Source organism: Merops nubicus, unplaced genomic scaffold, assembly GCF_000691845.1.
Source record: "Merops nubicus isolate BGI_N331 unplaced genomic scaffold, ASM69184v1 scaffold23142, whole genome shotgun sequence".
Taxonomy (NCBI): Eukaryota; Metazoa; Chordata; class Aves; order Coraciiformes; family Meropidae; genus Merops; species Merops nubicus.
In genome coordinates, this window is record NW_008593169.1 from 6,196 (window position 1) to 31,516 (window position 25,321).

The 25,321-nt window shown below is 42.7% G+C and overlaps 1 protein-coding gene across 1 annotated transcript in view; it reads right to left on the reverse strand.

Annotated features, from left to right (window-relative positions):
• Window positions 1–25,321, reverse strand: part of LOC103768244 (ankyrin repeat and KH domain-containing protein 1-like) — a 68,360-nt gene that overhangs the window by 2,292 nt on the left and 40,747 nt on the right. Inside the window, 14 exon segments of the mRNA XM_008935386.1 lie at window positions 1,671–1,922; window positions 3,030–3,209; window positions 8,148–9,256; window positions 9,258–9,740; window positions 10,043–10,192; window positions 13,089–13,235; window positions 15,687–16,140; window positions 16,548–16,722; window positions 17,759–17,875; window positions 18,177–18,272; window positions 20,263–20,425; window positions 21,099–21,274; window positions 22,467–22,680; window positions 23,463–23,605. Coding sequence (XP_008933634.1) covers window positions 1,671–1,922; window positions 3,030–3,209; window positions 8,148–9,256; window positions 9,258–9,740; window positions 10,043–10,192; window positions 13,089–13,235; window positions 15,687–16,140; window positions 16,548–16,722; window positions 17,759–17,875; window positions 18,177–18,272; window positions 20,263–20,425; window positions 21,099–21,274; window positions 22,467–22,680; window positions 23,463–23,605 — 3,859 coding nt within the window.

A 25,321-nucleotide genomic window follows, 5' to 3' on the forward strand; every position in this document is an offset into this window, starting at 1 on the left:
GGCAAGTTTGTCCAGGCACATGCCACCTGCACATACATTCATCCTCCAGCCAAGTGTGAAGATAACAGGGACTACCACCAATTGCAAGTTTCAGGTGCCCACAGCAGAACAATTAAGATCCAACAAATGTCCAATCATTGTCTAAATACATACAAGCTTTTCTTGAAAAAACAAAGCAATGTTGAGACATGAAGTTAACCACAGTATGAAGGGCTCCACTGAAAAATATAACCCATACAGGACTATTACACAATTGTCTTTAAAGTTACCAGTGGAAAAGTTTTACACCTCAAATGCTGCTTCTCCTTTCCACAAGGTTCAAAAACTACCAGGAAACTGAATGTAAAAGGTCAGCTGTTTCAAAGTCATTCCTTTGAAACTGGGGCTGCCTGGAACAGAAGTTCGCCCATGCTACTCAAGAGTCATGTGGAGATCAATGCAAAAATCAGCATCCACAGTTATGTGCTTCTGCATGCACTAGCTGCACCATAACTAACATGTTAAAGGAAAGCAAGGTAAAAATTTGGATGCAAGTGCCTGGCCATGGGTCAGACTTAGAAATGGACCCCCTTCACAGATAAAAGTTGTTTACATTTAAAATTCTGTATCATTCTGTCCTGGTTTAGGGTAGAACAGGGCTAGTTCTGTTCAGTGATTCTAACTTTTCAGCCAAAGCTTTTCTAATTAACTGCCTTGTCTGAAGTTAGCAGCAAACTGCCTGTTTTAGCTGTAATAAGACTCCATGTTTAGAGTTACTGCCAGGATTGGTGTGCAGACAAAGGCCACTGCTAAGCTTGGATCCCACAAGGAGGAGGGCAGAAAGTACAAGCTGCACCTGCGGGGAGGAGCAGACAAGAGAAGTGACCCCAAGATTCACCAATGGGGTATTCCACCCCATATCCCTCATATCCAGTAAAAGCTGAAGGATTAGGAGGGGCAACCCCTTCCGTCAACCCTTCCATCTTCTTCCTTGCTTCTGCTGCTCCTGCAGTAGCTGGCATCCAAGAAGGACTCTGTCCATCCTGCCTCTGAGCCTGAGTCCTGTGTTCCTGAATTGAGTTCCAGAACCCAGCTCCTGTACCCAGTCACTGTCTGTGGTCCCAGCCTGGGACCCTTCCCCGGGGGCTGCTCCCCAGCCGCGGGATGACAGTGACATGTTGCCGTCGGGGGGAGTTGGGTTTGATACTGGTTTTGTAGACATATTTGTACATATTCCATTTTATTATCTTTATTACTATTATTATTAGTGGCAGTATTAAAGCTGTTTTCCTTTTCTAATCCCTTTTGGGGGGCAGCGGGAGAGGGTTAACAGAGAGCATCTGTTATGGTTCTGTGGGTAGACCTGACCCCAAGCCACGACACATTCAATAGATTTAATATGAAATTTCCAAACTGAATTTCAAAAATTTTTCAGGCTTTACAAGCATCTGCTCAAAGGTAATCTAAGCTGGGTGAGAATCACCTACATTAGGAGAGAAAAACCACAGTGCTTTCATTGATAGCCACTCTCCCAGCACTGACGCCAGTTTTCCCTTCAGCAGGTACTACATAAAAGTTGATTAGAGACTGTGGAGCTCTACTTCTCCTCCCCAGCTTTCTTTTCAAACATAGTACTTCCACAAGGCCCCCGAAGTTTCTTTAGGCTACCTCAGGCTGGACAACAGACTTACCAGATACACTGTTCACTCCGAAGGACCAAATGCCGCTGTGACCGACAGGGGCGGTGAAGTTGGTTCCTAAGGGCGTAGGGGTGACAGATCCTCCCTGCCGGATCCTAGCAAGCCTCTCTGTCCCAATGGGCGGGGGCACCTTCCGATCTGGATTGGCATTACCCGCTTTTGGCTGGCCCAAGTTAGAAGGTGCGGAGGCGGTTGAAAGGGGCGAAGATGATCCTGAGGAAACTGATGGAATAGGAGATTCACCTGCTGAAAAGAATATTTCTCTTGCTTAATTACACACAAAACACACAAGCTAGTGAGCATCAATGCTACCTGCTCTATCCTCCCAATATTACCTCAAACCACATGATAAGTTTTAAAGGCTTTTTGGCAAGCGTTCTTCAAGTCTTTCACAGAAATTCTGTTCGGAGTTTAACTTTAAAAATCGACATTATAACACAAATGCTTTCAGCCATCAGAATCACATGATACTCTCATGACACAGCAGTACATATAAATTAATTACAAGAAAGAATAAGAAACATGGAAGAGTTTCATGAAGAGGTGAAAACATCAGCCAAAATACCGTAACTATCTAAAGAGCCTGGGTTTAGTATCCACCACTTCCAGCAGAAGATAAATTAGACTGCTTCCCAAAGCCACATGTAACATAACAGCCTAAGGACCAACAACGTCAGAAGCATCACTGACTCTTCTTGGGAAATCCAACTTCTTTTGAGCACTCATTTAAACATTTTGGTTCTTAAGCTCAGAGTGGCAATGAAGTTGCATGCAGTGACATGAACAGCCTCTTAATTTAAGATTCTGAATCAAAGATCCATATTTTCTGTAAAGCTACTTCCATGTTCTTCCCATTAGGAAAATCTACTGTTAACTCAGATGATGCTTAAAGATTTTTGGAACATTTTAAGTAACATGAAATAATTCCAGAATCCAAATTCAAGGGGGGGAGGGGAAGGAAAAGGAATAAAACAAGAAAAAAAGGCAATATGACTTCAAACCATGGCAAACATGCCATTTTCACCTAATATTACAATCATATTATTTAGAGGGGAATCTTTAGCTTGGCATAATCAGAGCTTCATGCCCTCTCCTCTCAGAGCCTATGACACTTTTTTTTTTTTTCCTAAATATGCCTTTAGTAATGCTACTACAACTAGCAGTATTTTACATGGAAAAAAAACCCACAAAACAGTATAGCTTGGTATATGCACGCCATCCTCACAGCTGCTAAAAGCAATTGGAAAGCATTTTGTGCATCACTGGGTAATTTACCCTCAAGTTACAAATCTACTAAAGACAATAGCTATGAATTTATAGTTAACTAAGACAGACCCATGAAGTTCCTACATGAATTTGTTGCGCTTGTCCAAGGATGTGGTGAAAAATGCTGTCTGTTAAAGCTGGGAGTCCCAACAGGCGCTGGCCCTTGAAGGTAAACCCGTGCTCCTTGTATGTTTGCTGAAAAGCCTGTCAAAGGACCTGAAGAAGAAGTTGTAGAGCTGTTGGATGGATCTAGAGAGGGTAAGCCTGAAATAAACATAAATTTGATTAAATATCTCTCTTTGGGAACCTGCTTCAAAGCACCAGAGAGAGCTAGTACTCCAAATAGAATTAAAGCATCTCATAACCTTTGGGGGTATCTGCACATGGTAAGTTCATTTTACAGGTGCACGATTCTCCCTTTGAAACCAACAGAAGGCATTTCTGTATGCTCTCTGTTTTGGCCTGAAGTTTTAACAGAAACAGCCATCCCTTTGGTTGCTGAAAAGAAATTATCTTAGCAGAAAGGGCAAAGGAGGAAATCTGAGAGTGGCAAGGCTCTTTGCTTACAATAAAGCCACCCAATTCAAACATGGATACAGGGCCCTGTGGAAGTCCCAGAGGAAGGTGGCACCAGGGAAGTGGTTTGGTGCAGTACAGGTTTTGCCATCCTATAGGTATATTCACATATAGATCAGTCAGAGCATGCTGTGTCCAGAGAAACAGGGCTGACAATGCACAGCACAATAGGTGAGGGGGTTGCTTGCTACAGGAATGTGTGAGAGGAAGGGAGAGATGGAGAGAAAGTTCAAAGTCCCACAAATTATTAGCAAGGGGGAATTACAGTTGTTTAATAAGCCAAAGCTTTCAAGTACTTTTCTAAAATGTTCTAAAAGCTCTTATCACACGTTATTACCTGAAAGCAGAAACAGGCATGGTCATATGATCACCTGAGTTTTGGGTTTAGTTTCAAGGGCCTATTAAACAAAACTAGTTTCAAAACCATTTAAATGTTTTAAAATGACCACAACCAGGACCAGCCTACATTGCTGCAGAGCAAGGTTAAAGGTTGTACCTACTAACACCACAGCACTCTGCAAATAGCAGTGGTGACAGACAATACCTTAGGTCACAGACTAAAGATGCACCTTTCATCAAATGGATACGTTCCTGAAAGCCAGGTCTTCCCCCCCCAATATCATCAACCCAGTTAACCTGATTCACTGCTTCCATAAGTACCAGATCCAACCTGTTTATGTGGGCAGAAATGACTCACTGAATTTGAAGGAGGTATTTTTCTCACCAGCCCTACCCCAAAGATTGAAATAGAGAAGTCTCCATTACAACAAGACAAGAAGAAATAAATCACCACCACCAAGAGAACATCAGCCACTCGGATGAGGGAACCTGAGTGTGGGAGAACAATCTTTCAGGGTTTGTCACACCACGAAGTCCAAGACTCCATGGCTGTGAGGAGGATGCGAATGCCTGTGCAGGCTGCCTGATTGATTGCTGCATCCTGGCCTCCAGCACGGAGCCAACCATCATCAGATTGCAGCACCTCCAGCTGAGGGTCCTCCCTCTGCATCTGCCATGGAACTACCGATGCTAACCTACTCTTGCTAACCTTCCATCCACCAAAGTAAACTCAGAGATAGTCCAAACACCCCTATAGTGACCTATTCCACCACACATCAAAAACAAGTTTCCAGTTTGATGACAAACCACCAAAGATTCCAAGTCTCTGCCCCATATAGAAGGGGTAATAGAGCTGCTGCTGCCCATGGAGACCGCTCGTTTCCTAAACAAAACAAGGCAGAGATTATGGCAAAAACAGCCTTTCTGCAGAAGAGAGGTGCCCAGCTGTGTCTTCTGAAGGCTTGGTAGGTTGGGGGACACAGATCTCAAAGTGCAATGACTGCACAGGCAAGACCATGTCAGCACTGCTGCGTATCTTCTACAGGCCGAAGGAAGTGACTGCCAGAAGTACACAAATACAGAGTAGTCAGTTTTCAGGTTGTAAAGAAGACTTTTTATCATTATCTTGACTTTCAAAAAAGTGAAAAGAACCTTTGCTCAATATTAAAAATGGCTTCTATGAACAATGACTTATAGAATCATGATTTCACTAATGAGCTTCCCATTTATGTACTTACCAACAAAACTGGGGTTTGTAATACTGAAGCTTTTTGCAATACCACACTCTGCAGTTACTTGGGCCATGAATTCAAACTCTTCATCACGCTCAGAAGATACAACTGAGCTTTTGAGACCGGTGTATCCATCTCACACAAACTCTGCTCAAAATTCAGCTTATCAAGGGCTCCAGGGATTTCTGCAGAAGTTCGTTAACTGTAAGAGCTACCTCCACCTTTAGAGAAGCAGCCACAATACTCTGTGACAGCAAGGAGCCCAGCCATTTCATGCAACTTCATACTCATGTGCTGCTTCCTAAGATGGCATAATTCAAGTCTGTGATACCTTTTAATGCCATGTAAGCAAGGTCTCAAACCCCTTCTTAAAATGCACAGGAAAGTAAGAAATAAGACTTGTCTTCTCCACAGCCACCCCAGTTGGTTGGGCTAAGTCTGCCTTCAATCTGTGAGCTGCTAGGACAAGAGATCTAAAGACAAAAGTGAGGGAAAAACATCATATCCAGAACAGATCCACAGCCAGTGTGGGGATCTGCATGTGCATCTATGCCTCAAAGACACAAACAGGAGAAAACGCAAGCTGCAACTGAGCTCACCCACGAACAGGAAAAGCAGAGTAATCAAACTCCACTCTAAGGCAGCCAATTGTTAAGATAAAGCTGGTTAAGTGCATGATCAAATTATGTTAAGTCTCCACCAAATCAGCTTCAAGGTGATTACCAAGAGAACTTGATTTGTGGAAAAGTTTGCCACAGCCCAACTGTGCAAGTCAGGCAGAAAAGACACTCTGCTCAGGTGCAGTTACCACAGAGATGAGAGGATTGATGTTTACCTGCTTTGATAGCCATTGCTACTCCCTCTGATCACACAAATATATACCGGCAAGGCCCAGGCTCATCCTCGTCCATCTCACTGCTGTTGGCCAAAGTGTAACCCAGCAGTGACTGGCCCTTTTCCCCAGATCTTGCAAAACCTGCCACCAAACCCTATGGGAACAGCCAAGTTGGTCCCCAGTTCAATCCAACTCAGAGGCTGAGCTAAGCAGAAAGGTCTGTTCCCCTGGGAAAAGCCAGTGAATGAGGTAAGTGCACAGGCCATAGGACCACACTTGCGCTCCAAGGGAAGGCACTGGAGAGGTCCTCAGCCTACTGCCCCCACTCCTTTCCTCACTACCACACCTCTGATATACTCCCTTCTCCCCAGGCTCCCCTAGCCCCCCCATCCTCCTGCATGACAGACCAATTTAGATTCTGAAACAAAGGTGATCAAAAGCAGTATTAAGTATAACGACATTAAAGGAATCAACTAAGGACTAGCCAACTACCTCCTGCCAGGCAGAACTATAGCAGCACATCTACCTATTTGCACCTTTTCTTCATTTCAGCCTAATCAAATTCCAGCTCAGAACAAATGCTTTCTGTTCATATAATTCTGCACTCCAGTTGAGCACTTCACATCTATCTTCGTGAAGTCAACCACATGAGCTCTCCTTAGTTATCTACTTAACCTTGCTATCTCAGAGAAGAAACAGATTTAGCCTACCTTTTATATACTTACAGCCCTTTAAGGATATACAAAGGACCAATAAATTTTTCCCAAGGAGAAATGGATGACCTCAGAATAAGGGAAGAGCAAAATGTTTTGCTGCTATGGAAAGTCCCTGTCAGTTGTCTTTTTATATGCAGAATGCAATCATCGGAAAACTCAGCAGATCTCATTTGACTTAAGCTTTCTTCCCCAGGGATTATTCCAACAACAGCCAACTCCCAGTTTAGACCACTGCAGAAAGAAAGCTCAGGCAATGTGAAGTGCTTCTGAAGTCTGCCACAGAGAGTCAGGCAATTCTTTTACTAGCAACCTATCTGATGAGCGATGTCCAGATACGTCACCTTCCGCAGTCCTAGTTACACCCAGTTCTGCTTACTGACCTGGGAGTGAATGCAGCACAAGAGCTCTAGGTATTCATTCTCCTTGCAGAGCTATATAACCCAAACTAAACTATTGAGAAAACTACAGTCATAGCAAGCACCCCAGTTTTGTGTTAAAGCTAGCCAGAGAGAAGTCTTCTGGTTTTCAGAAGTCCTGCACGTTTGTACATCAACTGAGAGGAATGGGAATGCTGAAAATCACCTTTCTTCACCACCAAGTCTTTCAAATGCCCCCTTCTCCTCTGTTCTGAAAGTCAAGCTACTTGACTGGTCCCAACCCAGCACTCAGGTCCTGAATCACTGGCCCAAATACCTAACATACACTGTGGGGGAAATCACAAGTTCAAAGCAAATATCTCTAGCTACCCCAGCTTCAAGGCACCACAAAGCCATTAGAGCAAGAGTGAAGGGGAGAACAGTGCAGCACAAACTAGACCTCTTGAGAGTCTCTTCCAGGCAACTGGGTGCAGCCAGCTGCCTGCAACATAGTTTGAACAATAAGATAATGCTAATCTCCTTTACACAGAGCACACCATGGACAAGGAGCTCATTGTGAGCGTTCCTAACCCATTTCAAATAAATACAGATACGCTTGAACTGCTATACTTAACAGCAGAAGGATAGTAACTTTGTAATAAAACACTTCATGCAGTAGCACACCCATTTCCCAAAGCACAACATAAGCTTATTAAAATCCCAGAGCCATATCAAGAGACAAAAAGAGAGTTTATGCACACTGAGTCAAGCTGGAGTCTCAGAAAAATTACTACAGTCACTCCTTCAGCTAGAACCTGTCAGAAGTTCCCTATGTTCCAATCCAACTTAAAAGCTAAAATCAAAGCTACTCTGAACTCTACAAACAGGCGGAAGCATTCCTGTTTCCTATGGAGGACAAACAATGCAATGTCTGCAACGTTCCCAACACCTAACATCCTAGAAAAGCTGAAGAAAAGAGAAAAAAAAATTATCAACATTTTAAAGAGCATTTGGGAAAAACAGGCCATCCTCATTATGCTGCTTTTATCTAACTGTCATAACCAAATCACTTCTCAGTCAGTTTGAGATGATCAAACTGTAATGGCTGGAGAAAGAATTCTGTCTAGTGCACGGTCTTAATGACTTACCAACAGGACTAGTTGAAACCCGTTGGGAAGGTGGCCTGAAACCAGGAGCCTTGGAGTTGTCCGGATGCACGTTTTCCACATGTCCTAGCACAGAGTTATTCAGAAAGGTCGACTGAACAGTGAAAGATGGGTCAGCTGCTGCACGGGTAGAGAGCGGACAGTCTCCCCATCCTTGGGTAGCTGGCACATGGTTGCTATCAAAAAGACTACTAAAGTGATTGAAGAGTGTTGCTGGCCCAAAGGTAGGAGGCAATGATTTGTTTGCTGGATTAATGTGCATCTGTGAACCGTTCATAACGTTCATGGCTGATGAAAGCTGCACTGCAGCAGGTGGACCTTGAGAAGGCGTCAAAGGGACTTGATTTGTAACAAAAATAGACTGAGGATCTTGATGGAGATTTGCATTTGGTACCACTGGATAGAAAGAACCTCTGGACTGCATCCTGTGAGTAACTCGAGGTGCTGGTACAGCTACTTGATGTAAGTTACTGTTGTCCTGATTATCTGCAACAACTGACCTGGGTGACTCTAAGCTTAAAGGAGCTGTTTCTGAGCAGGATGAAAAAGGCATCGACATGGAAGGATTAATCTCTGACATGCTGGTTGGCAGTATTTCATCTTGGACATTATTTAGTGGTGGAGGGCTGCTCGGCAGGCGAGGTTCGGCAACTCCCGAGTTGCTGCTAGCTGGCACACTGCAGCTACTTACAACTGAAGATGGGGCACAAGCATTTGCAGCAGGCTGGTCTGGTGTTGACACCTTCTCTTTGGGTGCTGATACTGCTGAGAAAGAGTCCGCTTTGAGTGTGGCATGCTGCGTTTGTGAAGCACTGGATGGCAGAAACGCTGCGGGCGCTTGCCCGTTGTTTGCAGGGGCCGAGGAAGCAGAAGGCAGAGTGCTGCAGGTGCTTGTCACAGTGGAGATTGCTGTGGCTGCAGCACTCGTCTTGGGAACGCAGGTGAACAGCTGCTTTCTGACCGAGGAGGGAGTCCGACTGCTGGTTACACACAGCGGCTGGGTGGAAGTAGCTACAGAAGAGGCAGTAATGGGACAACCAGACGTAGCTAATCCGGGAGACTCCGTCTGTAAAACGTTCCCGTTCTGATTACCTAAGAGAGCTGTTTGTGCTGCCAGGGTTAACTGGTCTCACTGGGAATGGTCCCCACGTGTTCGGTGAAGGTGAAAAAGTTCCTCCAAACTGGGCCATAGGTAAGCGAGGGTGTCGGATCTGTTGCATAGTTTGGGCAGCCAGCAAGGCAAAATGAGGATGAGAATAAGCTAGAGGAAGAGACACTGGAAAAGATGAACGCACATTTGCTGGGACGTTCTTGTTTAATTTGTTAGTAGGCTGGAAAGTAGATAGTGTTGATGACTGTGATGTGACCAGGGGCGATGCTCCAAGAGGAAAGGAGTTCTTGTTTGAAGCGGTTGCAGTGCTGACTCCAGATGAAAAGTTTGCATGGATTGATTTGCTACTCGAAGCAGGTGTTCTTATATGAGTTTTAGGAATCAAGTCTTCCAGTTCCTTGGCAGGATCTTGAATAAGGGCATTGATGAGTTGCACTGCATATCGTGTTGACTCTGTGCCACCCCTAGATTAAACACAGACATATTTATCTTTTGCAAAAGGAACCCCCACTTCGCATAACATTCTGTAAGCCCGATTTTATACTGATTCACAAGCGTACTGCATGTTTCCTCCCGTAAGTTATTTCTTGACTTTAGCATATTTTAAGGATTATCTTTGAAGAAGCAGACCTTCAGCATATCTTGGCAGCACTCACGTATCTTCCATTCTAGTGCCACGAAGCTAAACACATCCCAACTTAAAAAGCAAGCAAATTTAATATATGACATTGTGGACTAATTCAAGACTAATTTCTAGATACTGTACCTTATAGTGATCATTCTCTCTCCATTCTTATCTTTTTGCTTATCAACATCGATATGGGCACCAGTGACATCTTGAATTGCTGTGATGTTGCACCCACCTCTTCCCATTATTCTAGATACAACAGAAGCTGGGACAGATAATTTCTTTGACCTATATCACAAAGATCACAAATCTGTGAAGTGTATTCAGACTTGAAAAGCACATCAAAATCCATTGCTATCTGACAGGTGGCTGAAGCAATATTCTAAAGTTTCAGGGCAGCAAGTGTTTTTCTGCTCGTGTTTTCTTCACCCTTTGGAGGCTCTCTATAACTCCTGCACCCAGTACCTGACACAGATTCTCCAGAAGCAGCTGTTGCAAAAGAGACGTTATGTGCCTCACACTGCTTCAGGAACACTTTTGGATTTTGTCTTGTGTACCTTCAAAGTGAGATGTCCTTATCTTATCAGACTAAATCAGCCTATCATTTATAGCAAAGAGAAAGTGTTTTTCCAGTGTTTTCCCAGTGATAGGCTCACCACTTGTATTCATAACCCTTTTAGTCCACCTCTCTCAGACCTTGAGATCTGAAAGTTTATTCGTGACACTACACAATGGTAGATGGCCAAAGGGTAAATTCTACAGTCCCGTGACTGAAGGAGCTGCTGGAAGCCTCTGTGAAGGCAGCACGGATTTCCAGAAGCAGGCTCACTGTCAGGGCACAGCACTGTAACCCATTGTTACAGAGTAAGTAAATTCAGGATTTTTCTAATTCGCATGGTATCGGTGGGTGAGGGCAAGCTAGTAGTACTGTGAAGCCTCTGAACATGAGCTATGCCTGTATCCAGACCCCCAGCCAAGGCCTCTTTGGGCCACCACTGTCCCCAGACTTTAAAGCCTGGACCTCTCAAGCCCACACACAGCTTTCAAGCTTGCCAGCGACGTGCAACCATTCAATACTGAACTATTATGAGGGATTCAGTGAGGCTTCAGAAACCACTGTGTTACAGTGCAGGCACCTCTGAACACTGCACACATCATCACCACCACCCCCTGAAACGGCTGCCAGCTTCAACGAGCTATTCCAGTCTTGGAAACTTCTACGTAACGTGATGCTCGGGAAAATGTTTCTCATTTAACAGGACTTAAAGGAAGCCCCTTTTATTTTAAACATGTCTAAATACATGGAAGTGTTCTAAACCATCACCTCATCTTGCCAAGGTGTTTTTTATTCCACCCTCTCCTGTCAGAAGAGCACGTTACAACCCTCCCCACCCCCAGAAACCTGGTCCTCGGAGAATGCACCCAGCTCTCCTCCCAAGGTTGTTTCATGCTTTGGGCTTTCTTCACCCCTGCACCCCCAAGGCTCCTCTCTCGAGCCAGACATTCCAAACACTCCCCCCTCAAACTAGAGCCTGCATCATCACTAATTTTCAAGATGTGCCCACATTACTCGCAGGGCTCCTAACTGTAGCTTGGTTTGCTTCCACCTCAGCCCACTAGGACCCCCATGCCATCACCCTCCAGAAGAGCTCACCCCAATGCCCATCCCCCATCACCCACCAAGTTCAATGGCTTTTCTTTTGAGAAATGCCCACACAGACCTTTTTGCTCCCGAACAGCAGCGACCTCCTCTCTGCAGCTGAAATTGCTCAATTGGTGTTGGCTGCAGAGTGTTGCTAGGGGAAGGGTCTTTCAGAACTCTGCCTACTTGCCTGTCAAGGGCAAAAGGGACGTTTTCATTGGTTACTTGTTTGATAGATACCCCTTATAGTCAAGAGTTTACTTATGGTGAGAGGAGAAAATTCTTGTTGAGACCAGGAGAGACTCTGGGAGAGGAAGGCATGCAGCTCCTGGCAATTTGCCTACACATCTAAAGACAACAGAAAGCTCTCTGGCAGGACACATGCTTCCATCAGTCAAGGCATAGCAAACACGAATGCAAAACACTTTATGGACATGTTCTTTACAACACAAGGCCTGATTCCTCAGAGATGAGCAAGGTCAGGTTTTGGATGCCATCTCTAGAACCCTACCATCCCCAGCAGAAGAGCAGACAATACCCAACTGAGCAGTTGAGTTGAGCCTATGAGACTCAACAGACCCAGGAGGAGAGATGGAGGAACTCCAGGATCAGTGGTGGGGTCTGTATGCAGCCCTGAAAAAGTCAGCTGCCTCTTTTGGGTTCATACCTGCACAGCTCACCAAGTGGTGGGCAGCCTGCAGCCACAGCAAGGCCATGTCACAGTGGAGAACCCCATTTGCAAACACAACAAATTGCAGAGACCGAACCAACTCTCTAAGGGTTCATAGCTTAAATTTTCATATTTCAAATTCTCCAAAATGAGCATATTTGGTCACTATCATTGCAAAACACATAAATGCACCCAAAGCATCTGACACTTGCATGATCTCACTGTATTCCTTTTTGACAAAGAGAACACAGCCAGGAAGGCCAGATAAATTCTAGTTACAACCAGTAGACTTCATAAAGGTTACAGAAAAGATACTGGCATGTTAATGGCCATATAATAAAACCCAGTATATTTTCATAGGGAAAGTTAGCTTTGCAGAAAATTGTTAAATCTGATTGCCCCTCTAGCACTCACTTTAAGGTGACAAAGTTTTTCATGGAATCAGCTGTTGAGGTCACCACCCAAAGCACAAAGAATTTTAGCCTTAAAGAGATCATCCACCTCTCTTCTACTCTACTAACTTTAATCCTGCCTTTAGTTTGTGTGCAGGCAGTCATCTGCTGTAGGGGCTTTTCACTGCCATCTGCTCCCTCTCCCTGTGATCTAATTCCCACATCCTTTACACTCCACTGAAGTCACAGGAGAAGAAAACCCCCGTGCCAAAACATTTGTGTCATATTGATGTTAAGTCAGCACTTAATTCAAATTAGAACTACAATTTTTTGTCACAGCATTATGAGAATAAGGGGGGTGGATTTTTTTAGAAATTAATTGTACAATTAAATAAGCTTACTGGACATTCTATATGTGAGAATAATTTACAAGCTAAAAATCTCAGAGACAGTTCTTAAACACAGAACTGAAGTCTTTACCTTCTAACCACTTCTTTCCAGCCTTCTTCTCTTTTTTGGCCTCTTTTTGGACTAGTCAGATTCAGCTTTACATTTGGAGAGGTCAGAGGCAGTGAAACAGTCTTGTAAGTAGCTGACAAGGAATTTGAATGACTTTCACCATCAAGTCTAGGAATAGAAATGTATTGATTACAAATTACAGAATACAATGACAGCATTACAGTATACACTTCCAGAGTTTAAAACTACTAGCATTAATTGTTTTCATTTTTATCTTCTACCTGGAACAATTAGAGGGTGACTTCACAGGTAGTTTTTAAACTTTTAGTCCACAGTCTGTATCCCTGCTCCAAAAAATCGAGTGCTAAACTGAATGAAGTAATACCAGAAGCAGTAAAGATTGCACTACATACCAGATTAAAGTAGTTTATAAGAGGTGGTACACAGCCACTTCAGCACATCCTGACTACATGTCTATGCTCTGTTCTTTTTCAATAGCTTTTTAAGAAAAAGTGCTTGGTAATAATGTCTCTTTCTTGTAAGTAATAAGTACTTGAAAATATCAGGTTTTCAGCCCTTATTGTTACATATTTCATGTAAAGTGGTTCTACACCTCACCTCCCATTTTATGAATGGATAACTGAGGCACAAATATGTGAGCATATTGGTGTATTTAAGTCCCAGTGACATCAATTTGGAAGCACAGGCCCAAATATCTTTACCTGTACTAATACATCTCTAGCAATAATACTGTGATACAAACAGTACAAAGAAGGGAGAGCAGGTCATCTCTTGTTAGGCTAACTGATCTATGTGGAGATAAAAAAAAGCAGCACTGAGAGCTCCCAAGTTCATCTGCAGCACTGAAACACAGGCCAGCAATCTTCACAAGTCATTGAAAAACTAGCCTGACATGATTCCACCCAGCAAATATTTGGCACAGCTGGAAAATTTACAGAAGACCTCCTACTTCAGCTACCTTGCTATCACTCCTCCTCTATACTATATGCAAGGCTTTATTTACACATTTTATTCTCCATTCTTTAGAGCATTTTATGTTCATTGTGGCTTCCTGCAAGTGAACTGTTTATACGACAGTTTATACAGACTTCAGAGATCTCTCCACATTTATGTAACCTACATGTACCCACTACATGAAAAGCAATACCTTTTTAAAGACAATGCCTTTTAAAATGGCAGCATTTTCTCTCTTTACCTTACTAAGTTCTAGCTCTCTGATAATACACCTGCCCCAGGCATTTGAAAGTTCTATGGAGAACTTTACTTGTCCTCAGATAAGTGTAAGACTGAGGCAAAAAGAATAAGAAACTGCATGCCAGCAAAAAACTAAGTCCATGGTGGAATATCGATTCCAGAGTAGACTTTAAAAACTTTTTTATGCTTCGTCTCAAACTGTCTAGGTATGCTTTCAAAAAGGCATCATTATGAAGTTTAAGCTTCAATTACAGTAGCCTTGTTATTGGCACGTCCATGATTAAAGACAAGAGAAATTCACAAAGAGCAAATTTAGAAATAATTTTCAGACAAAGTCTGCCTAGTGCAAAAGGAAAAGAGCACCTGCACAAGTTAATAAAAATACACTAGCCCCATTTTGCTACATATATAGTTTCTTAGGTGTATTTTACCTAACAGAAGCACTGCTTCTAACCAGGAGTCAGAACACAGAAATGTGAGAAACTGCGTTTTGTCTAAGGGCAGATTACCTAATCACACAACCCTCAACCACAAGGGCTGACAAATCCACTCATTCTGCACCTAACTTTAATCAGAGAGGAAGAACCAAAAAAAAAAAAGAAAATTTGGACTCTCTTCCCACTCCCAGACAAGTGCCTCAATCAGTCTGGCAACAGCCCTCTCGCTGCTCTTTTCGATCCCACGATATCTGCGTTCTTATTGAAGTTGGGTTCTCATCAGCCAGGGGTTCTGTAGATCAGTCCCCACACCCTCTCTGCTCCCTTAAAGCAGGAAAAGAAAAAACTCTGGACAACCAGACTCATACTACTTACATGTGAAAACAAGCAAAGACTACAGCTTCAGATGGGATCTAAGCTTTTCAGTTCAGACCAATGACGTATTCACAAACTGGTGTTATTAGTTATTAGCTCATTCTCTGCCAACTGAATAATCTTCCAAACCACTCACACAGCCCCTGTACATTCAAATTCTTTCGAGTCTCACCTCTGGCTTGACAAGGTCAAATCAAACTGGCTATCAACCTGGCAGGTGAAATGCTCAGAGTCATCAACTTCTTCCCTCCTTAAAACAAAGAGATTGCAATTCAAACGAGTTAAAGATGAAATCATAAAACAATCAAAAGGTACTGAAAAAACACAGAGAGAAAACTGACTGTTTTGCTATAGCGGTAGTAAAATCTAGCCAGCAATGAAAAAAAAAAAAAAAATTGTATCCTGACCATTTTGAAGAGCTTGCTTTCAACAAATTTGACAGTGTTATTTAATAGCTATGCAAATAAAGCAAACTCAGTCTCTCAAGAACTTTGGGAATGTACCAACTGGTGTAAAGCTTTAGCTATAGAAAATTCACACTGGCATAGGTAAAAGCCTGTGAAACAACAGGGGAGCAACACAGCAGTCTCACCTCACAGGTGTTTTTGAAGCAGAGGTGTTTGTTTTTTCTTCCTGAGAGGGGATAAGCAAGGAGGCATAGCGCCGCTCCGAGGAGTTCGTGTCCATCGTGAAGTTCAGCTCTTGGCTTTTACCACCACTGCTACTTTCGCTATTGCAATCTGTGCTATCCAAGTTATCTGAATCACTGTTCCCACCTGCACCACCACCTCTTGGCTCTCCATTTATTTTATTTTTATCTGCTTTTTGCTGTGCTAGAGATATATGCTGATCTGGCAAAATTATCTGCATATTCTGAGGAGTCTCTTTTGTTTTATTTTTCTTATTTTTTCTATTTGTGCTCGGGGTAGTCACCACATTAGCTCTCTTCTTCCCAAAGGCATTTGTGAAAGTAGTTGAAGTTGCAGAAATTCCAATTGTAGTTGTGGTAGTTGCACTAGGAGGCTCTATAGGAACTTCTTGCTCCACTGAAAGAAAAACAGTTGATATTTAATCAAAACCCACAAAATACAGAAATCAGTGCCTGGACAGAAGACACTACAGCTGAAGTTATGCTCCTTGTTGAGCTGTCAGACTATTTGCACTGTATTCAACTGTAAATGCTCCAGAAGTGAGACTTTTAGGAACAAAGGAGGGGGGGACAAAAAAAGAGAACTAGGGGGAGACGGGGGAGAGGGGCAAACAAAGGAGTGAGGAAAAGTGAACAAAGGAATTTGGCCATGAACTCTGACAGCAGAAGGCAGAACCAGGGCAGAAGCTATGCAACAATGTCACAGTACTAGAGAATCCAGCTTTCGAACAGATTCCCTTACCTAGATGGTGCAAAAAAGACACCTCCACAAGTGCAAAGTTCACAGAAACACTTGTCCTTTACCTTCGTCATAATTTTCTTCATCATCATCATCTTCTTGCAGTTCCAGAGTTTCTTTAGGTTTGTTTTCTTCATCTTCTTCTTGTTTTCTTTTTTGTTCCTCCTTCTTCTTCTTCCTCTTTTCCTTTCTTTTCTCCCTTTTAGCTGCAAGGGCTTGTTTTCTGCTCTCCTCTCTTGACTATAAAGGAGAAAAGGATGCATATTTTAAGAATTCACGCAGACTAAATTATAAGTCAGATCTTCCCTAGCAATTGGAGGGGGAGGTGGGAGAGCGAGGGCAGAAGTGCAATGAACAAGAATGACTGTCACATACTGAACAATACAGAGAAACTGGGCAGACCTTATGGAACAACAGAACTAGTGGGTTCCAAAGTTCTGAGAAATGACAACAAAATAATCAAAACAGAGGTATTATAAAAACATTGTAAAATCAATTTCCTCTCATCATCTCATTAAATGTTTTTTGAGAAAAGACTAACGTCATTAATATTTTTTGCAGCACTGTTCACATCTTTTATTCAAAGATCTCCCAAAGATTTTACAGAAAACAACAGCTACCCACTTTTGACCACTTTTAAAAAAGTATATCGAATCAGACAAGTCAATTATGCTATACTGTAGCTTTGCAAAGGAACTGATAGGTGTTTAGCAAGTCAGAAACCTGGAAAATTCAATACGGAAGTCTTTTGTCCAGAATTTTAGGAGCCCAACAAAGAGTGCTTAAGAAGCGTCTGCATTACTCTGGGACACTTCGCAGTATTCTCAGTGAAGGAGAAGTTAATTTTCCCCACTATCTGCTCAACTCCATATAGCTCATTGGGCAGCTTGCAGGCTCTCTTTTGTCACACCATGTAGAAGTTAATGAAATGTTTATGGATTCCATCTTATCTAGCATGTAACAGCCCCTGTATCATGCCACCAAGACTGCAGGCCTCCCTTTACTCACACACAATATGCATTGGAATGATGCAAGAGAGCTAGCTATTGGCAAGTCCAAGCTTTCATAAAAAGGACAACAGAGTGGCTGAAGCAGAAATCAGTTCTAATTAGCCACTCTCAGTATATGCTTCATTTTTTATATATTAGAGGAAGGAAAGCACATACAGTCACAGGATGAAGAACTACTGCCCCACAAAGCACCAAGCAGCAATACAGCCTATAGATTAATATACAGTACAAACTGTTACGCTACACAATAGTAATTCTCTACTTACTTTTTCCAGGTCTAGCTCCTTCAGCAATATAGTTGCATTCTTATTTGCTTCTGCAGCCTGCTGGTCTTTAGCTTTCACAATTGTCTCCACACACTGATGACACTTTTTCAACAGATCCTGGAATGGAAACTTGTCTTACTACCTCTGTAATAAACTCAAATTGAGGAGTGAAGCTTGCTCTGCAAACATGAGATTAGCTTCCCTGCATTCATAACCATACAAACTGTTTCCACAGAATAGGACTCTAAAGACTGGTTTATTTTTTTAAGTTCTGTATTAAAAAGGACACGCGAACAAACCTCTGAACCAAACATACATGAGCAAACACATACATTCAGGTCTTAAATACTTAATTTCTCATGTACGTTTTCACTGAAATTAAGAGACAGGGGTGGCCTTTTCCCAAAGTTAAACTCACCTTGTCTGTAATCGTTGCTATGTATCGCATGCATTCGATGTCCGAGGGAAACTGGTTAACTTCCTTCACCAGGAACTGAACAACTTTCACGTGCCCCTAGAATAGCAAAGAAAATTCTGATCTCTTGTGTACAATGGCGACACTGAGCTATGTAGTGCGGTCAACACGCTGGAGGGAAGTGATGACACCCAGAGGGACCCTGACAGGCATGAGAAGGGGGCCCAATGGCAAAGTTCAAAAAGGCCAAGTGCGAGGTCCTTCACCTGGGTTGGAGCAAACCCAAGCACAAACACAGGCTGGGCGGAGTAGGGACAGAGAGCAGAACTGAGGAGAGAGACTTAGGGGTGCTGGCTGATGCTCAACGTGAGCCAACAATGTGCAAGGGCAGTCCAGAAAGTCAACTGCATCCTGGCCTGCATCAAAAGAATTGTGGCCAGCCAGTTGGGGGAGGTGATTCTCCCCCACTACTTGGCACCTGTAAGACCCCACCTGGAATCCAGCTCTGGAGCCCTCCAATAGAAGGACATGGACCTGTTGCACCAGAAAGGGTCAAGAAGATGATCAGAGGGCTGGAGCACCTCTCCTATGAGGACAGGCTGAGAGTTGTGGTTGTTCAGTCTGGAGAAGAGAAGGGTCTGGGGAGACCTTACTGCAGCCTTCCAGTATCTGAAGTGGGCCTACAAAAAAAGCTGGGGAGGGACTTTTTGCAAGGGCTTGTAGTGACAGGATGACAGGTAATGACTTCAAACAGGAAGAGGAGAGTTTCAGATTAGAAGTTAGGAAGAAGCTCTTCTCTATGAGTCTGGTGAGACACTGGAACAGATTGCCCAGAGAAGTTGTGGATGTGCCATCACTGGAGGTGTTCAAGACCAAGCTGGATGGAGCTTTGAGCAACCTGGCCTAGTGGGAGGTGCCCTACCCATGGCAGGGGAGTTTGAACTAGATGATAGTTAAGGTGCCTTCCAACCCAAACCATTCTAAGATTTTGTAGCAGTCAATGTTCATCATCAAAATACAAGTTTTGGTCTCTCTTAGACCAACACGAATGACTAAAAACAACGAAGAACATTTCTGGTAAGCTGCTGTTTCAAAGGAAAAGTAGTTTACTTGCTCAGTGTTGACAGCACATCTGCTGTTCTACATCGTGGTGGCAAAGACAAGCTCTCCCACAAGTAATCTTTCATTTTAAAATACAAGGACCAAAACAGGCACAAGGGCAGAGGCAGCTGTTCATGTTTCTAGTAACAGCCAAGAAGAGCGTAGTCACCCCAACTCCCTCTCTTGCCACTCACACCACAGAGCTAACTTTGGTTGTTTGATTACAAGCTAAGTCTGATCAAGGAACTGAGTCACCTGAGTATTAAGCTGGCAAACATTCCTCTGCTGCTCAGTCCACTTATTGCTGGGGTACAATGTGCAACCGCACAGAGTATCCAACTGTTGCCTCTGTAACTATTTGAAAGCAATGGAGGGACAGCAGTGGCATGCTCAGCATCACTCTTTGTCCAGAAAGCTGTATGCTTATTTGATATTTTGTTAAAGGCAAAGCAGCTGCAGTTAATAAATTCCTCTGCTATAGTTATGCTCCTTGCATCCAACAACATAACCATCACAAAGCAATGTTCTTCCTGCCAAGAAGAAAAGGTGGTAACAAAAGAGCCAACTATGCAAAGTGTCCCACTCAGCAACAAACGAGGAATCGAAAATTTACATCCAGCCTTACATTACAGCATTGCAGATTGGTACTCTGTTCGCCTCAAAAGCAGGACTGAAGCAAGCAATACAGTGTGCAGAGATCTGGAGGTGACTACAGTAATCTCACAATAGTGAAAACCCAAAAAGTGAAAATTTCGGAGAGTGCAATAAAGTTAGCATGGTTTATGGAGCAAAGTTTTTCGTCTCCCAGAAATTAGATCTGTGAGAAGTACACAGAATATGACTACTTTAAAGCAGGCACTTTATCAAAACAGTAATTTTGCTGTGTTATATTTGATTCTTGCAAAACGAAGCATATACATTTAAGACTAAATGAGAAACCCTGTTTTCAAACATTTAGGAATGAGACACAGTTAAGTTGGTCTCCTACCTTCCGAAACGCTGACATGAGAGGTGTAATTTTCCGATTATCTGCAGCATCCACATCTGCTCCTGCTTGCACAAGCAGCTGAACCACATCATAGTGACCACCATTAGCTGCTAACCACAGAGGCGTGTTTCCTTTCTTGTTACGAACATCGATATGCGCTCCTCTGAAGTACAAGCGTGATCGAGTGAAACACGGTATGAGTAAAGGTGGAAGTCAGGAAGTAAGATGACTAAAGGTCAAATACAACTGGATATATAATGACTAAAATTCAGTGGCTAGATATAGAAATTCTGACCCTCAAATCGGCTGTTTGCAATGTAGTGACAGCGGGGTTATTTAAACCTCCCTTACAGAAAGGAACACTCACCTAATGTAGCCTACTGCAGCACAGCTATGCAGCCAGCTGCCACAGGTCCTTTGTGTTACCTATCACTTATGTGGGGATTACTCACAGGACAAAGCAGCACCTTGACATTTTAGCAGCTCAGAAGCTTATGCTTGAGGAGCTCAAGAGCTACGCCCAGGCTTTTCCTCCACAAGTGACAACAGGGAAATGCTCATGTAGGAATTGCTGGATTAATACAGAGCCAATGGAGCTGCCAAGCCAAACACTGCTTACCTCTGGTCACAGCTGCCTGCTTAGCTTAATGAACACTGGAGTAGCATGACACTCCAGGATAACACTAGAGAGCAGGGAACAGATACAACATCCTGCTTTCAGAGCTTTGCATTCTCTTTGCTCTCAGTTGTGTGAGGCAATGCAAACAAGTGCACCCTCACCACAGAGGCATATGACTACAGAACCAATGTGCCACTAATGAGGAGAAAACTTTTACCGATTAATCAGGAGCTCACAGAACTTGTAGTGGCCCTTATCTGCTGCAATTGTTAAAGCTGTATCTCTTGAGGAAGGCACAGGTGGAGCATTAACATCTGCTCCTTTATCAAGCAGAACCCTTCCAACCTCTGCGTATCCTCCGGAAGCTGCTTCCATCAGAGGTGTGAGACCAGTCTGTGGCAAAGAGGAAGACACAGTATGAAACATGTACAACATACTTCAGATAAAACATGACTGATTTCTACACAGTGAAATGAATTTTTAGATAGCTCTTTATATTTGGTTTAAGAGTCTGACTGCAAGCAGTCTCTTTCTCAAAAACAAACACACACAACATAACCCAAATGAAACAAAACAATCCAAATACTCCTGGGCTTTACAAATCCAGGCAAACTGTTGACTAAGTACCACCAGATACCTGTCTCAAGAGCAAAAACAAAGTTTATAACAGTATCTCTAAAACAGAGGTTAGAATAGATCCAAGTGAAGATGCAAGTGTTTCTACAAAAATGCTCAGAAACTGGTTTTATCGCTTTTCTCTAGCCTCCCTTAGCAAAAGGACTGATCCGGGCCCAACTTAGTTGCCAGGCTAGACTGTTAAATAAACTTATACCAGCTGCTAACATGCCCAGACTGACCATTTGAAAGCTGGCTTTTATCCATATCCCCTTTTCTCCAGCCACAGTCACTCCAGAAGCAGGCGGGGGAGACAGACAGCAATTATTTCAGCAGCCTTAGGAGTTACCAAAAATTCCTTTGTGCTGGGGAAATCAGTCTGGCTGTCTACGCAAGCTTTAAGCTTGCTTTATGGCAGGAGACACAAAGCTGTCCCAGAGTACCAAAGGATGGGACCTGTGGAGCATTTCAGAGGCACAGAAAGTCACAGTACTGAAGCCACGGGTTCTACAGCAACGCAAAAGCTTTACAAAGTCTGACTGCACTACTTCTGTTGTAGACAAGAAATCTATTCTGCATGAGAATCACTATAAGCAACACTATTCTCTTTCTGCCTAGACTTCACTCAGACGTAAAAATATGTGTATCTGTCTGTTCTATTAATGAGTATCATGTCAAGCTTAAACCTGCAAAGTTTTAGTACTACAGAACAAGAGTCAATCTAAGTTTCATTAAGAACTCAGAAGGACCAGTCAGCTTTTCCCTAATTCAATAAATTCATCATCATTGATGTTTTTATTTAAAATAAAACAAAACACCTTATTTCAGAACATGTAATAAGTCCTCTGATTTAATGGGTCCTCTGAGCACAGAGAGGCTCAAAGTCACAGGAAAATTAGAAAAAACTTGGTAACTCAGAAAAATTGTCCATTAGAAATTACTCATAAGGAAAGGTGACGTGCACACTTACCTTTGCCCTGTGCTCGACATTTGCCTTCCTGTCCAAAAGCAGACTGACCACCTCTGCTCGGCCCTGGAAGCAGGCCAGGGTGAGCGCTGTATTCCGGTTGGTCTCAATCTGGGCGTTGATGTCAGAGCCCATATCGAGCAACAGCTTCACGGCAGGTACGTGGCCATTCATAGCAGCCAGCATCAGGGGAGAAATCCCAAGCTTGCTCCCGGTCCTAAGGGGAAAGAAACAAAATGCAGTTCCCAGGACCAGAGGCATGCTCTGGGAAATGTAAGAGTATCCAAGAAGAACAAAATGTCTTCTTGTAAGACAGAAAGGAACATGTAATATATACAAATATTGACAGTGTCCTAAAATACTAGCATGTAGTTACTCTGATGGTTTCTCCTATCAATTTTAAAATGCAATAGACAATTCCAATCTATAAGCAAATTTCAGCTTTTATACGTTCAGATGGCTGAAACACAAACTTTAAACTACATACTAAAAATCGAGGCTGCATCTGATTTGTTCAGAAAAAAAAAATGCTTCTAGCACAGCTATGGTTTCAACTTTCTCTATTGAGATAAAATATGTGTAACTTTTCTTAATATGAATCAAGAAGAGGCTTAAGAGACACAGCTGTGTAAATTTCTTTCTCTTACTGAAAAAGGCATCTTCAGACAGAGCTGCCAGGAATACTTTGGCTGGTTCCTTAATTTGCTTCTATTGGAAATAGTTTGACTTTTAGATCTCAAAATGGTGAAAGAAGGAAGAAGACATTTGCAAATCATAATAATAATTCCTTCAGATTTTGGTATAAGGGGCATCAAGCTTGTGATAGTTGAGGGCAATTCAAAAGCACTGTGATAACATGAACATAAAGGAGACCATCAGTGTGGAAAGGCTGCAAGGAGGTCTGAAAGTCCAAGAGATTCCCACCTATGCCTCAGTACACAGCCAGCAAAGAAGTGTCTCTGCTGTACTGCAGTTCATCTGGTGTACATAGCACATTACCTTGAATTAATTTCTGCCCCAGCATTGAGAAGAATCTTGATGATATTAACATAGCCACCAGATGCAGCAAGGCTTAATGGCGTATAATCAGACACATTCCTATGTTCTTTATTTGCTCCTCGGGCCAAGAGCAAATCAACAACCTGAGAAGACAGGACACACATTAAAACACATATTGCAGCCTTTGCTATTAACCAGAAAGTAAGAGGTTGTTATCCCATGTTTGAACCTACCAGTTTCCATCATCATTAGATAAGATTCTACAGGAAGACTTCTGTCCTCTTTTGCTTTACTTTTACACACACGCTGTACAGACTTAGCAGCTGATGAACACATCAGCTAATCTGCAGGGGCTGTTGCAGTGCATCACATTTTACCTAATCAAAAATGCAAGGCTTTAAAGTGAAACTCTTCCTGTGAATCTTAAGTTTGACATAAAGTCTCACAAACTCCCACAACTTAAATTCAAATGACACTTGAGCCAAGTTTAACCATTTGTATCATGATATTTTCCAACAAAACACATGGTAAAAATCAGATCAGATGATGTTAATGGAACAAGCATGAGGAAGGATTTCTCTCCTCTATCAGCAGCTGCTTAAGAGACATAAAAGGTGGAATGATTAAAACATTTCTGCACTTCAGTGGGTCTCATTTTACTAACATAAGCTAGGTGACTATCAGATAAGCCAGAAAAAAGGCTGGCTCACAAGATGCTAAGCCAGAAACATAAGATTCTGGCAGAAGGGGAAAAAAATTAAGAAGAATGGAAGACTTCAGTAGTTTAATAAGTAATGCTGTTTGCAGGCCACACTGATCTCTCCTTTCATTTGTGAGCAGCTCCTTTACTGTTAAGGATCTACAATTCAAAAAATCAAAGTGGAAACTTTCCAATTTTGGCCAACTGTTTTAATTCCTACAAGTTCCAAAACATACCACTCTCCTGTCTGGCACAGAGCCCTTCGCCATCTCCATGACATTTTCCAAAAATCTTATTTGGAAAAAAAAAAGGCATCTAAAGAAAAACCTTTAAGAGACTAGTATAACATGCCCTACATTGCATCTGCACTTCTCACCCCTGTATGTTACCAGTAAAACCATTTACTGCCAAGACGAAACTCCAGTTTCTGTCCTTGTATGCCTGCATCAGCTCTTTTAGTTTTGAGAGTGAGGACAATGTGTAACAGAAGTTTCAGTAAATAAAGTTATTCATTAAATATCTCTACCTCTCTCACAGAAGAACTTATCTTGCAAGGATACACTGACAGAAAAATAACCACAAGTTATAACAACCATTAACTAACAAAACTGGGACAGCCAAGGGAGAAAAGAATAAATTCACTTTCCTCTTTTAAGATGAGAAAGACTTAAATTAGCTACACTTACACCTTCCAGGAAAAGGATGATTTATTATATCATCAGCTATCTACAAAACCCAGGTCAAACTCTGTCCTGGCTTGGGGTAAAATAGAGCTGGTTCTGCTCAGTGATTTTATTTTTTAGCTAAAGCTCTTCTAATTAACTAACTGCCCTGTCTGAAGTTAGCAGCGTTTTTGTAAACTGTCTGGTTTTAGCAGTGATAAGACTTCATGTTTAGAGTTACTGCCAGGGGTTGGCGTGCAGACCAAGGCCACTGCTAAGTTTGTATCCCGCATAGAGGGGTGCAGAGAATACCCCACACCTGTAGAGAGGAGGGGGCAGGATAACTGACCCCAAGATTCACCAATGGGGTATTCCATCCCACAGCCAGCATAGCCAGTAAAGCTGGAGGATCAGGAGGGGCAGCCCTTCCACCGCCCCTTCTGCTCTCTCTCTTCCGTTTGCTGCTGCTGAGCTGCTGGCCGCCGCCGCTGCAGTGG